The sequence below is a fragment of the Capra hircus genome, chromosome 6, assembly GCF_001704415.2.
Source record: "Capra hircus breed San Clemente chromosome 6, ASM170441v1, whole genome shotgun sequence".
In the NCBI taxonomy this organism is placed as follows: domain Eukaryota; kingdom Metazoa; phylum Chordata; class Mammalia; order Artiodactyla; family Bovidae; genus Capra; species Capra hircus.
Window position 1 is genome coordinate 88227513 of NC_030813.1, and position 14894 is coordinate 88242406.

Below are 14894 nucleotides of genomic sequence, written 5' to 3' on the forward strand. Positions count from 1 at the left end.
TTCCATGGCAGGAGACTTCACTGCATCTTGCTGAGCAGAGATGGTCCCATTGGCATTTTTAGGCCAGCAGGGGCTCTGCTTTCTGCTAAGACAACTTAGATTTGGTTATAATCCCAGAGTTTCCCAGGGAAATGGCTTTCTAGCCCATCAGCTTAATCCTCAGGCATCTATGTGATCTCAGCATCCCTGTTTCTCTTCCTAAGGTCAAGCAGGTCAAACTTAAATCCCCTACACAGCAAGTTAAAGGAATAAAAAAGGGTTTAAGAATCTGCTAATTAGCCAAGTTTATTTACATTCACATCAGTTTTACTTCCTATTTTATTTCAGCTAAGGTGCTTATTCTATCCAATGCAATTTTAAGAATTTGTCCCCAGCTTAATGAAGTAATAGTCATCACTCTATTGATCTGCTCTCTATTACTGAGCTTTAGTCCCGCCATCATCTTCATTCTTCCTCCATAGCTGCTATGAGCTGGAAACTCTAAAAAGCCTCTGTTCAGGTACACCCGCATAGTTAGCACTGCCTGCTATAGGCTGGACTCTTCTCTTTTCCAAGGTCAAGCTCAAGGCCTGAGCCATGTATGCCTACTTAGAAACTCTGTCTCCATTCATAAAATCTCTCCAGAAGATACTTCCCTTTATCACAACTTTTTTAAGTTGAACATAATTCTAGTGTGCATATGTGTGTGTGTGTGTACACATACATGTATACCAGATATTTTGACACTTAAAACTGATGGCAAATTTAACCTCTTTGAGCTCCATGAGAATGGTAATCATGACCACTCCTTTCATCATTTCACAATGTCTGGAACAGCACTTGCCCAGAATTGACTTCTCAGAAATGTGTTCTAATTAATTAAAGGATCAAAGAATAGAACAAATAAATACACTGGTTGAGCTGTGCACACACACACAAACAGACACACTGTGTCAATGTACACATGTCAACAGTTAGCACCATACCTTAAAGATGAAAAATCAATCCTAATAATTAATGTATATTCATATTTTATACCTATTTTCCTCTTCCTTACAACTATTGCCCTATATTTCTGTATCTATGATTTGATAATTTGACATGTACAGTAAGAAAAATATTGACTGCTAAGTCAGGTTTAAAAATTCACTATTAAAATAATTTTCTTGCCTTTTGCCTTCCTTAAACTGATTTTCAAGTTTCAAATCTCCTAGTCCAAGCTTCAGTCTTAACCAGGGAGATAAAAAGTACTTTAAAATAACATTGAATTAAGTTTTATACTCAATATACGTTACTTAGAAGTATTATAAAATAGAACCTTTTATAGAATTTATTTCCTCTTATACTCTAGTAGTGTTGAATCAAGATCTTAGTGAATATTTTAAACTTTGTCTTCTAGAAGATGTTTTCTTTCTATTGTTTTCGTCAGTAATTTAGTTGTCAGATCTATTAAACATTTGTGTGGCATGAGAAGAATCTCAGAGATTCCTTGTGCCTTCAAACCCTATAGCATGGTCTAGCACCAAATGTGATGCTGTGAATCTTAATCAAAGGATCCAGCTAGGAGACCTGCCACACATGCTCTACTCAGTTTTCCATTCAGGCTTCTAAAGCCCTATAGAACCTCTGGAGGCAGTACAAGACCTCCAAATAAAGCCTGCAACCATGAACCCACCAGGCCTTGAGTAAAAAATATGGCATCATAACTTCTTTGGGTTGTGCTTACGCATTAAAGGGATAGTAGCAGAAGATTCAAGGTACTGTTAGGGGACCAGCCAAGACAGAAGGAATACAAGGATTGTTTTGAGAACTCCCAGAAGAGAGACAAAACAAAGAGAATAGCTGTGAACTCCCAAGAAACAGCAGCCTGGCAACCACAGAAAGAAAAATGGTTGCTCTTTTTGAACAAAGGCTTGGAGTCAACTCTGAATGGAAGAGGCATAAACATTGACACACTTCTCAAATAACATCTGGAGATAGAAGACAAAAATATTTCACATCTTCAGAGCGTGTGAAGAAGGGTCAGTTACTATTAGCCTCAACCACAAAAGTGAAGAACAATATATGGCTATTTCATTCAAAAGCAAGAGAAAACGAATCAAAGCCACCACAGAGAGAGAACTCCACCTCAGGTTCATACACTAATGCCATTTGAACAAATTCTGCCAGAGAAGCACCGTTTCCCATTTCAGCATGCTGCTGCTGCTGCTGCGGCTAATTCGCTTCTTCTGAGGGGTGTGCAAAAGAATGCTTGCTAAATATTTTCTTTAATAAAATACCTAATGTTTCCTCACAAGAAGGGAAATACTATCATTTTGAAGGAATCTATGCTTCTTTAAAAAGTTGTCAGGATGATTTTAAAGAAATACGGAAATAAAATTCCCAATGGGACGCAAGTGGACATATAAGCAAAGAATGCTAAAATAGTTGTCTTTGGTTTCTTAGGCTAATGTCTTCATGTCAAAATGAAGCCAAAGCACACATCTTTGACAGTGAAATGCTTTCTAATGCTTCTTCCTGAACTTGAAATATAATAATGAGGCTTTCTTTCCACCTCCACCTTCCAAACCATGCTGAAGCCATGCTGCACTCCCAAACACCTGCAAACACACAGACACAAAAGGCAAGGGGTCTTACCAGACCATCACAGTTGCTAATGGCAACAGAAGTTCCTGGAACGTCCATGATGTCACCAACATAAGCACAGTTGGTCTGCAAAGGCTCTGTTTTCCAGATTCTGTCCGAAGTACTTCCTGGTTGATGGTCATTAATGGGGTCGGTTATATTCCCAGGCACCGGAGATGCCTCATGCCATTCCACAACAGCACCAGGAGCTACCAGCTGAGTGTTGGGCTTCAGTCGCAGATGAAAATCTCTTCCGAATGCCGTGATGTTAAAGAACAATTGCTCAGAGTTGGAAGACACGTCCCTCGTTGACCTCTTTTTGTGATTTGCAGAAAGAATATGGGAGAGATAACGTCCTTCAAAATTTGTGCTGACAGGAGTCACCAGCTCATACTCTCTCTGTCTCTTTATTGGTAAATCTGTGGGGTGAAAAAACATAACTGTAGAATCCTGTGTAACAAGAGAACACAGGAGGATGTAACACAGGCGTCAAGGGCCCAGCTCACAAGACCACACCTCAACTTGCACAATAAATATATTCTTGAATCGTCTCATAAGCAGTAGGTTGTGAGAACTCAAATCATTTCTCAAACACATTTAGGTAACTCTGTGTTAATCATTTTTTTTTTAATTTTTAAAAAATTTCACTACATATGAATACCACGTCATTTATGTGTTTAAGAATATGAATAAAATAACTTTCCATAAATTGTATCAAGCTTGCTTATAATCAAGACATACACTCAATTAATATATCATTGACATAACTAATAAATGCTACAGACTTTTAACAAGCTTGCTACTATGTAGAAGATATTTTTCCTAATTGCTTTTATTTTTTCTTTGTAAGAATCCTAGAATTTATACTTATCACAATAGTTTTGTGTATTAAACACAATGTACTTTGTACTATATCTACCATTGGCCTGTAATTTATACACTGCAGCTTATGGCGCTGCAGTTGATACGTATTTTTCTACCATACCAACCCTAATAAGCATACTTCACAGGTGAGGAAACTGAGATTCAGGAGGTGTGTGTCCAAGGTCACATAACTGTGAAGCTCAGCTACATCTTCACATCGCACTCCAAAGCCCATACACTTCCTCTGCTTTATCATGTTTGTGTCCCATAAATCACAGAACATTTTCAGCAAATGAGGAGAATGGAGTAAAAAGAACCATCTATAAGTTGAATACACAAGTACTGGTTAGTCAAGAGCAAACAGCACTGTTATTTTGCACCATACTCCTTGCACGGGAAAGATCCTCATTTGAATACAAATCCAATATTAAGGGTCCACTTTATAACATGGGTGGTCACTCACACGTTTAACTGAATTGCACAATTAGAACGTAACTGTTTGGCCAAGTTTAGCCAAATGTGAGAATTGTGTCCACTGAGATGCAAACATCCTTGGGAAAGACAATACATTAAATGAACCGTTTCTTCCTTAACAGAAACAATTTTGAAGGCAGAAGGAAACAAGTAGGGCAACAAGGATGAAGAAAGAACACATGGAAAGGAAAATCTAAGAGCATGAATTTAAAAGTTCTCCACTTTCATAATTCTAGCCTCAGACTAGCCCTATAGGTATGACAAAGTAGGTATGAAAAAAACTATATGATTCACAAAGATTCCTCACCTATGGAAGCTTCATGATGTTATCTAATACATTAGCATATGGGACCCATAAATGAATCTACAACCTATGTTCTTAAAGCGTTTTATAAAATCACTGTGAAAGATGAAGTCACTCAGTTGTGTCCAACTCTTTGAGACCCCATGGACTGTAGCCCACCAAGCTCCTCCATCCATGTGATTTTCCACACTGGAGTGGGTTGCCATTTCCTTCTCCAGGGTATCGCTCTGACCCAGGGATCAAACTAGGGTCTTCCACATTGCAGGCAGACTCTACCATCTGAGCCACCAGGGAATCCCATAAAGTGAAAGTCACTCAGTCATGTCCAGCTCTTTGTGATCCCACAAACTATACAGTCCTTGGAATTCTCCAGGCCAGAATACTGGAGTGGGTAGCTCTTCCCTTCTCCAGGGGATCTCCCCAACCCAGGGATTGAACCCACATCTCCCAAACTGCAGGCAGATTATTTACCAGCTGAGCTACCAGAGAAGTCCCAACAATCACTAAGTTTTCATTATTTTCCTACTTTTTAAATAACTCAAACAACACGTAAAGTACCAGAAGACAAATGAAGGTATTTTGCAACCTGGAAATTCCTTGAGTGCATGTTTGTTACCATTACACCACTTATAATGACCAGTGCATTTAAACATAATACCTGTTTTTATCAAGTGTATACAGCAAGTGACACCGTTGTACATATTCACTAGGCAGAGAAGGAGTGAGGAGGGTCATATCACAGAGTAAAGTGAAGCCTGCTTCCAGGGAGCAGAAGCAACCCAATTCCTGCCTCTACAATCTCTCTATATCATGAAGACCTGCATAGGTGTTGGTGTATGCACAGACACACAGATTCAGTCTCCCTTACAACCAAATCCACGAGAACACTTTCATAAATTCTGGCTGAGAGAAAGAACTTTTAAATTTGAGAGAATGCACTCAAGGGTCACAGAAGTAGAGTGATGGAGGGGGAAGCTTCCACAGGAAGGGATGAACTGGGCTCTTGGAGGTGGACTGACACAGCCAACCCCAAACTAATTCCTGGAGGATAAGTAATTCCCCATTTAACTCAGTATTCCCAATATCATCTCATACACGACTTTGTCCTCGCCAGGGTCTCTTATCAGTAGGATGTGTTTACTATGTACGAGTTAGTAATGCAGGTAACTGGAGAACATTTGCTTTGTCTCTGCTGATCCACAACACTGACTTAACTATCCATGGCCCAGGAGCATCTCGCCGCACCAATGATTCCAGTTGTAACTCATTCTTTAACCATCGGTTTACTGTTTCAGGGAAAGAAAGAACAACATTTCATTTTAATGCATAGATTTCTCATCTCCATTGAAGGGAATTCACGCAACCAAAATCTAGACAATATACTGATGCCTGGATTAAGCAACTGAACAACTAGAAAATTTAGGAAAAATGCAGGGGATCTCCTCCACACCTAAGAGGATACCCAGAGTTTCATACTGACAGTAAGCCATACATCCTAGATTTTCTAGGGCGAATCCATTTTTCCACTGTCAGACAATATGTTCTGAACTTTTATTCAAAATAAGAATGGTATGTTTGTATAGAGCTTTGTCTTCTCCAACTTTAAATAATAAACCATTCCTAAAATGTACACATAAGAAACACTTTTGAAATTAAACTCTGAATGAGTCATTTTCCAGGTGGGAATTAAAGAAAAAGATGCATTTAATATTCCCTCAAGCTACCACCCCGTAGGACAGGAGTTAATGGAACTGACAAAGGAGCTACCCAGTCACCTGCCATGTATTACAGAATAAATACCAGGCACTGTGCTTTGTCCTGGGGAATAAACCTTCTCTAGTTCTTACAACAATCACAGTTGGTAAGTATTATTACCCTTAATTTATAAATGAGAAAGCAGACCAAGAAAGCCTAACACATAGCAAACAAGGAGCCAAAGATAATATTCATTTCTGATCACCTTGACACTGAAGATCACACTCATTCATAATAGAGGGAACATCTTGCTGGCAATGCCTAATTGAAGAACTGAGTTATAAAGGAAAACAAGAATGATGATGGCCTATCTGCAGCCAACCAACCAATTTTTCCTCTACTGCAGCTTCAAAAACTTTGTAAAAGGCTCTTAAATTCTAGGTCTTGGGGAGAAAAATAAAGGGACGGGTGGGTGAAGCTCAAAGTTATCAATGGTAATCTCATGCTACAATCACATATGCAACCAGCGTTAATTTACTGCATTCAGAAATGATACATTTCACAGCACCAAATACTTCCACAAAGCAACACAGCGTATAGTCAAGGAACAGATTACAGTGTCAGAAAGCAGCAAGTCTACACGGGAACTTGAGCAAGTTCTTTATTCTAAAGGCTCAGCTTCCTCAATTATTAACCGCTGCTGCTGCTGACGCTGCTGCTGCTAAATCACTTCAGTCGTGTCCGACTCTGTGCGACCCCATAGATGGCAGCCCACCCGGCTCTCCCGTTCCTGAGATTCTCCAGGCAAGAATACTGGAGTGGGTTGCCATTTCCTTCTCCAATTCATGGAAGTGAAAGTGAAAGGGAAGTCGCTCAGTCCTGTCTGACTCCTAGTGACCCCATGGACTGTGGCCTACCAGGCTCCTCCATCCATGGGATTTTCCAGGCAAGAGTACTGGAGTGGTTTGCCATTGCCTTCTCCACAATTGTTAACTAGAAGTTAGTAATAGTTATAATGTCATAGGAGAGGTTTAAATGAGATTAAAATTTAAAACTAAAGGATTCTGTAAGTTTTAACTATTTTAACTTAAATGTAAATTAGCTACTTATTAGGATTCTCCAGGTAAGAGTACTGGAGTGGGTTGCCATTTCCTTCTCCAGGGGATCTTCCCAACCCAGAGATCGAACCCAGGTCTCCCACATTCCAGGCAGACACTTTAACCTTTGAGCCACCAGGGAAGTCCATTCAAGTATTCAGTTCAGTTCAATTCAGTTGCTTAGTCGCATCCAACTCTTTGAGACCCCATGAATCGCAGTACGCCAGGCCTCCCTGTCCATCTCTAATACCCAGAGTTCACTCAGACTCATGTCCATCAAGTTGGTAATGCCATCCAGCCATCTCATCCTCTGTTGCCCCCTCTTCCTCCTGCCCCCAATCCCTCCCAGCATCAGAGTCTTTTCCAATGAGTCAACTCTTCACATGAGGTGGCCAAAGTACTGGAGTTTCAGCTTCAGCATCATTCCTTCCAAAAATATCCCAGGTCTGATCTCCTCTAGAATAGACTGGTTGGATCTCCTTGCAGTCCAAGGGACTGTCAAGAGTCTTCTCCAGCACCACAGTTCAAAAGCATCAGTTCTTCGGCCCTCATCTTTCTTCACAGTCCAACTCTCACATCCATACATGACCACTGGAAAAACCATAGCCTTGGCTAGACGGACCTTTGTTGACAAAGTAATGTCTCTGCTTTGCATTATGATATCTAGGTTGGTCATAACTTTTCTTCCACGGAGTAAGCGTCTTAATTTCATGGCTGCAGTCACCATCTGAAGTGATTTTGCAGCCCCAAAAAATAAAGTCTGAAACTGTTTCCACTGTTTCCTCATCTATTTCCCATGAAGTGATGGGACCAGATGCTATGATCTTCGTTTTCTGAATGTTGAGCTTTAAGCCAACTTTTTCACTCTCCTCTTTCACTTTCATCAAGAGGCTTTTTAGCTCCTCTTCACTTTCTGCCATAAGGGTAGTATCATCTGCATATCTGAGGTTATGGATATTTTTCCCGGCAATCTTGATTCCAGCTTGTGATTCTTCCAGCCCAGCATTTCTCATGACGTACTCTGAACATAAGTTAAATAAGCAGGATGACAATATACAGCCTTGACGTACTCCTTTTCCTATTTGGAACGAGTCTGTTGTTCCATGTCCAGTTCTAACTGTTGCTTCCTGACCTGCATATAGGTTTCTCAAGAGGCAGGTCAGGTGGTCTGGTATTCCCATCTCTTTCAGAATCTTCCACAGTTTATTGTAATCCACACAGTCAAAGGCTTTGGCATAGTCAATAAGGCAGAAATAGATGTTTTTCTGGAACTCTTTTGCTTTTTCGATGATCCAGCAGATGTTGGCCATTTGATAGCTCATTCCTCTGCCTTTTCTGAAACCAGCTTGAACATCAGGAAGTTCACGGTTAATGTATTACTGAAGCCTGGCTTTGAGAATTTTGAGCATTACTTTACTAGTGTGTGAGATGAGTGCAATTGTGCAGTAGTTTGAGCATTCTTTGGTGTTGCCTTCCTTTGGGATTGGAATGAAAACTGACCTTTTCCAGTCCTGTGGCCACTGCTGAGTTTTCCAAATTTGCCGGCATATTGAGTGTCGCACTTTCACAGCATCATCTTCCAGGATTTGAAATAGCTCAACTGGAATTTCACCTCCACTAGCTTTGTTCGTAGTGATGCTTTCTAAGGCCCACTTGACTTCACATTCCAGGATTTCTGGCTCTAGGTGAGTGATCACACCATCGTGATGATCTTGGTCTCAAAGATCTTTTTTGTAGAGTTCTGTGTATTCTTGCTACCTCTTCTTAATATTTCTACTTCTGTTAGATCCATACCATCTGTCATTTATTGTGCCCATCTTTGCATGAAATGTTCCCTTGGTATCTCCAATTTTCTTGAAGAGATCTCTACTCTTTCCCATTCTCTTGTTTTCCTCTATTTCTTTGCATTGATAGCTACAGTAGGCTTTCTTATCTCTTCTTGCTATTCTTTGGAACTCTGCATTCAGATGCTTATATCTTTCCTTTTCTACTTTACTTTTTGCTTCTCTTCTTTTCACAGCTATTTGTAAGGCCTCTCCAGACAACCATTTTGCTTTTTTGCATTTCTTTTCCATGGGGATGGTCTTGATCCTGGTCTCCTGTACAATGTCACAAGTCTCAGTCAATAGTTCATCAGGCACTCTATCTATCAGATCTAGTCCCTTAAATCTATTTCTCACTTCCACTGTATAATCATAAGGGATTTGATTTAGGTCATACCTGAATGGTTTAGCGGTTTTCCCTACTCTCTTCAATTTAAGTCTGAATTCAGCAATAAGGAGTTCATGATCTGAGCCACAGTCAGCTCCTGGTCTTGTTTTTGTTGACTGTATAGAGCTTCTCCATCTTTGGCTGCAAAGAATATAATCAGTCTGATTTCGGTATTGATCATCTGGTGATGTCCATGTGTAGAGTCTTCTGTTGTGTTGTTGAAGAGGTTGTTTGCTATGACCAGTGCATTTTCTTGGCAAAACTCTATTAGCCTTTGCCCTGATTCATTCCATATTCCAAAGCCAAATTTGACTGTTACTCCAGGTGTTTCCTGACTTCCTACTTTTGCATTCCAGGCCCCTATAATGAAAAGGACATCTTTTTTGGGTGTTATTTCTAAAAGGTCTTGTAGGTCTTCATAGAGCCGTTCAACTTCAGCTTATTCTGCATTACTGGTTGGGGCATAGACTTGGATTAATGTGATATTGAATGTGGTCCACTGGAGAAGGGAATGGCAAACCACTCCAGTATTCTTGCATTGAGAATTCCATGAACAGTATGAAGAGGCAAAATGATAGGATACTGAAAGAGGAACTCCCCAGGTCAGTAGGTGCCCAATATGCTACTGGAGATCAGTGGAGAAATAACTCCAGAAAGAATGAAGGGATGGAGCCAAAGCAAAAACAATACCCAGCTGTGGATGTGACTGGTGATAGAAGCAAGGTCTGATGCTGTAGAGAGCAATATTGCATAGGAACCTGGAATGTCAGGTCCATGAATCAAGGCAAATTGGAAGTGGTCAAACAAGAGATGGCAAGAGTGAACATCGACATTCTAGCAATCAGTGAACTAAAATGGACTGGAATGAGTGAATTTAACTCAGATGACCATTATATCTACTACCGCGGGCAGGAATCCCTCAGAAGAAATGGAGTAGCCATCATGGTCAACAAAAGAGTCCGAAATGCAATACTTGGATGCAATCTCAAAAACGACAGAATGATCTCTGTTCGTGTCCAAGGCAAACCATTAAAATATTACACAAGTGGAATTTCAGAATGCAAAACTAGGGACTTCCCTCGTGGTCCAGTGGTTAAGAGTCTGAGCTTCCTGTGCAAGGGGCATGGATTTGATCCCTGGTCTGGGAACTAAGATCCCACATCCCTGAGATGTAGCCAAAAAAGTATGAATAAAATAAAGTGCAAAACTCTACAACTGTCATTCCGGATGGCTGAAGGGCCACAGTTACAGACATGTAAAGGTTTTTGTGAGCCATAAGTTCCATAAGCCCAAAGAGCCAGGGCCAGGGTAAAGCCACATTGTGGTCACTAATTACTCAAGAATGACTCAGAAGCAGTGAATTTCGATTCAACGCACTGGCATCTCTGCATGCCTGGTCCATCCTGCTCTCCTATCCCCAGTATAGATGAACTGTCTGTGGTCTTACTTAGGAGCAAAGCCTCCACTCGTGTACACAACCTAGTCCCTCTTGCCTTTGCAAGACAGCTTCAGCAACTGTCCTCTCCTTCTTTCCTCATCAATTTTCCCCATCACTAGACTGTCCCCACCAGTGAATAAATAAGTTGCCATATTTCCCATCTTTAACAAACACACAAAAACCTTCTTGATGCCACATCCATCTCTAGCTAATTCCCTATTACTTCGCTGCCCTTTACAGCAAAAAATTTCCAAAAAATTGACTGTATTAGATTTCTCCAAATCCTCTCTTCCCAATCTTGTTCTTTCTTGAACCCAGCCCAGTCATGCTCTTGCCAAAGTCACTAGTGACTCCGCAGTGCTAAAACCGATGGTCCAGACTCCATCTTCCTACTTGCTCTGTTTCTCTTTCCTAAGAAACACCCCCTTTCTTTAGCTTCTAAAACACCATTCTCTACTGGTGCTCATCTTTTTCTCGGTGGTCTCCTCCATTCTCCCTTCTCACATCCCTCTATTCTCATGACTGATACACACTGGAGTGCTGCAGGACCCGGTCACAGACTCCTCTTCTGCGTGTACCCTCCCTAGCGTGGTGTACTCATTCTGTCCCATGACTTCGAATGCCTTCACCATTGTATACCTCCAGCCCGAGATTCCTCCATAAGTCCTCCTCTCATCAATTCAGCTGCCCCTGGATCCTCTCCCTGTGCATAGTCACTAGGCACATCAGCACCTCCAAAAGTAAACTCCCCACTCCCAAACTGCACCTCCTCACCATGTCAGTAGATGGCAACTCCATCCTCCCAGTTACTCAGACCAAAAACTCGACTAAATCATCCGTGATTCTTCTCACACCACACACAAAATCTTTTAACAAATTTTATTGACTCTACCTTCAAAATACATCCAGACTCTGATGACCGCTCACCACCTCCCCTACTGCTACCCTAGTCCACACCACCATGCTCCCCTTCACAAGTCATCCTCAAACCAGAGCCAGAGGGATACAAATGGAAGATCATGTCACCCTTTTCCTCAAAACTCATTTCGCTCAGAGTAAAATGGCTTGCAAGGTCCAGCACTGGGAAATCTCATATCTCAAGGTCACTGTGCTCACCATTTCCTCTGCCGAAATATCTTCCCCTGACAACTGCATGGCTCAGCCCTCCATGCCTTCAGGTCTTCACTTAAACTTGGCCCTCCCACTGTCTTTCCTGACCCCAGGAACCGTCTCATTACTATCTTGCTTCTGCATTTTACTTTTCTCCATAAAACTTGTCACCATCTCACATACTATATATTTTATATATGTCTGTTTGATCACTTCTTAATGTGCCTGCTTAGTCGCTCAGTCATGTCCAATTCTTTGCAACCCCATGGACTATAGCCCACCAGGATTCTCTGTCTGTGGAATTCTCCAGGCAAGAATATTGGAGTGGGTTTCCATTCCCTTCTCAAGGGATCTTCCCAACCCAGGGATCAATCCTGGGACTCCTGCATTGCAGGCAGATTCTTTACCATCTGAGCCACCAAGAAAATCCTTGTTTCTTTATTATACCTGCTAGCATCCAAGCTTCAAGGGGAAGCTTGAAGCTTCTCCTCACTATAGTTCTCCAGTGCCTAAAACTAACTCTAAAGTCACCCAATAAATATCTGTGAATGAATAAATGAGAGCAACTTGAGCCTAAAGAAGCACCAAAAATTAGAATGTGTCCTCTTTTCCCCAAACAGTAATTATCATCAAGTGATTGATGACAGCAAACCACACAAGTTGTCATAAACCTCTATAGCCTGAATCTGCTTGAAAATGTGGGGGATATTTCTCACGGTGTCTGCTGGCCTATAAACTCAAACATTTCACAATATCCTGAACTTACATTTTAAGCCACTAAGAACAACAACAAAAGTGTATCTAATCATGAAAACAGACCTCCTGGAATGCAAACACAGAGCCCCCTCATACTGAGGAACCAGAGGCAGGAAATTAGCCCCTCCTCTGCAATCCCTTTGGATATTCATAGAATTATAACCACACAGTCAAAAAATAAACAAGACCTTGAAAAACCATCTCATCCTTGCCTCTTTCTTACAACTAAGGTATCTCAAATAGAAAACATAATGTTTTCTTAAGGTAGGGGTGCAGTGCCTTTCACCTGCTCCCGTTCTCTGTAAGGGAAGATTTTTCTCCGAATATCCTGGCCTCTCTGCCCTCCTTAACTCACTCTTCCCCAGTGAAGAGGCATGATGGATGTGAATAGCCAGTCTGGGAAAAACAAGCAGCCTGTGAAGCTCAGCATGCCCTCACCATCATTCTTCCCAGGAAGGAAGGACCCTGTTAAGGACTGTGTCCTTTCTGATAAGGACCCTGTTCTCTTTCACTTCACGCCCCTACACCCCGGTTCAGGCCCTGTCTCAGCCCAGCAGTCCTGACACACTCACATGGCTTGAGGTGTCTGTCAGCTGGCCCACTGCCTGCCCGTGCAAGAGCCTTGGGCTCCACCCTGGCCTCTTTTGTAAGAGACCTTTTAACCATGTTTTCAGATTTGCTATTTCTCAACATGTTCAGACCAGGCAGGTCAGAGTATGTTTAATTGTGATTCTGGACACTAAAACTTTTGATATCATCACTCACCTGAAAAAATTAGAGCAATAGACTTTAATTCACAGACTTGCTGTAAGAATTGAATGGCCTAATCCAAAGTGCTGAACACAGTATCCAGCACTTAGTAAGTGCTCAGTAAATGTTAATAATAATTAATATTACCCTGCTATTTTTTCCTGAATAGTTTTGACTGCTGCTGCTGCTGCAGTAATAGTTTCAACTATTATCTTTCAACTGTTATCTTTATTTCTAAGTCAGACCTGAAAATTGCTTAGGATACTATCTACTAATCAAATCCCCTCACTTCACACATAAGAAACTGAAACTCAAAGTTAGGTAATTTAGCCTGAATCAAAAAGTTAAGCCGTCATTTAAGGCTCTCTGCGTTCTGCCTCTAACTTCTTTTTGATATCATCTCCCATATCACCTAAAGCAACATGCTAATGTGCTCACTACACCTTAATCACACAACTGATTAATCACTCTTGCCTTTAGAGACGCCTGCCACTCTACTGCATTGAAAGATCTCTTGCTTTCTCTCCATCTACTCAAAGCTAACCCAAGCCTCACGGCCTTTCTCAAGCCCCAGCTTTTCTAAGAAAACTTCCCTGCTTACTTGCCTTAAAGTACAGACTTCATGGTCTAAGCTTCCTAGCTCTGTCATACACTGTCTGCATAACAGTTATAAAATAAATCCCTACGGGTGAGAAGTTACATGCTGATGTCATGTCCTTTCAGCGATTTTAAGCAATTTGGGGGCAGAAGTGTGATGTTAAATGTGTTTAAATATCCCCAGTGTACACCAGTTTTGGAGGAAAAAAGAAATTAACATCTATTTTTGGAAGTGGGAATTCCTGGGGAGAGGGCTCTCACAGCATGACCCCATGACCCAGGCTTTGAGATCATCTTAACGCCTTCACATATTTGGCCACATGCACTCACACCTGAGGACAGGCAGCTTGTTATCCCTCTAAATATGTTTTAGGATGCTACACAAATGTAGTGTGTAGCATCTCCCAGAGGAGCCTAGATGTCCCCAGCATATTACCAAGACTGCCATCTAGAAGAGCAAGAAAAAACGAGCCTTGGGTAGTACAATCAACCGTGCTAGGACCAAGAATGGCTGCAGAATAAGGTTCTCATGTATCACAGCAATTTTTAGCTGATCTAATTAAAACCAAAGCTACCCCAGGCACACAGAATATTGGAATACTTGTGATTGATGCAATGCGGCTTTGCATGCTAAGTTGTCTCAGTCATGTCTGACTCTTTGCAACCCTATGATCTGCAACCTGCCAGGCTCCTCTGTCCATGGGATTCTCAAGGCAAGAATACTGGAGTGGACTGCCATGTCCTTCTCCCGGGGATCTTCCCAACTCAGGGATCGAATCCGTGTTTCTTATGTTTCTTGCATTCAGGTGGATTCTTTACCACTAGTGCCACCTGGGAAGCCCAACGTGGCTTTAGTTCCCAAGTAAAGCAGGAGGTTGGGTATGACAGTTGTGTACGAAAAGTCTGAAGTCAAAAAGCACTGCATTTGAATGCTGGTTTCAAGCTGATGTGCTCTTTGGCATCCTGTGAACAAATTACAAAAATACAAGGCTCA

General features: G+C 41.4%; 1 protein-coding gene across 1 annotated transcript in view; it reads right to left on the reverse strand.

Moving 5' to 3' along the window:
• Positions 1-14894, reverse strand: part of ADAMTS3 (ADAM metallopeptidase with thrombospondin type 1 motif 3) — a 292240-nt gene that overhangs the window by 264749 nt on the left and 12597 nt on the right. The window contains exon 3 of the mRNA XM_018049560.1: positions 2617-3023. Coding sequence (XP_017905049.1) covers positions 2617-3023 — 407 coding nt within the window. The remainder of the gene's footprint in view (positions 1-2616; positions 3024-14894) is intronic.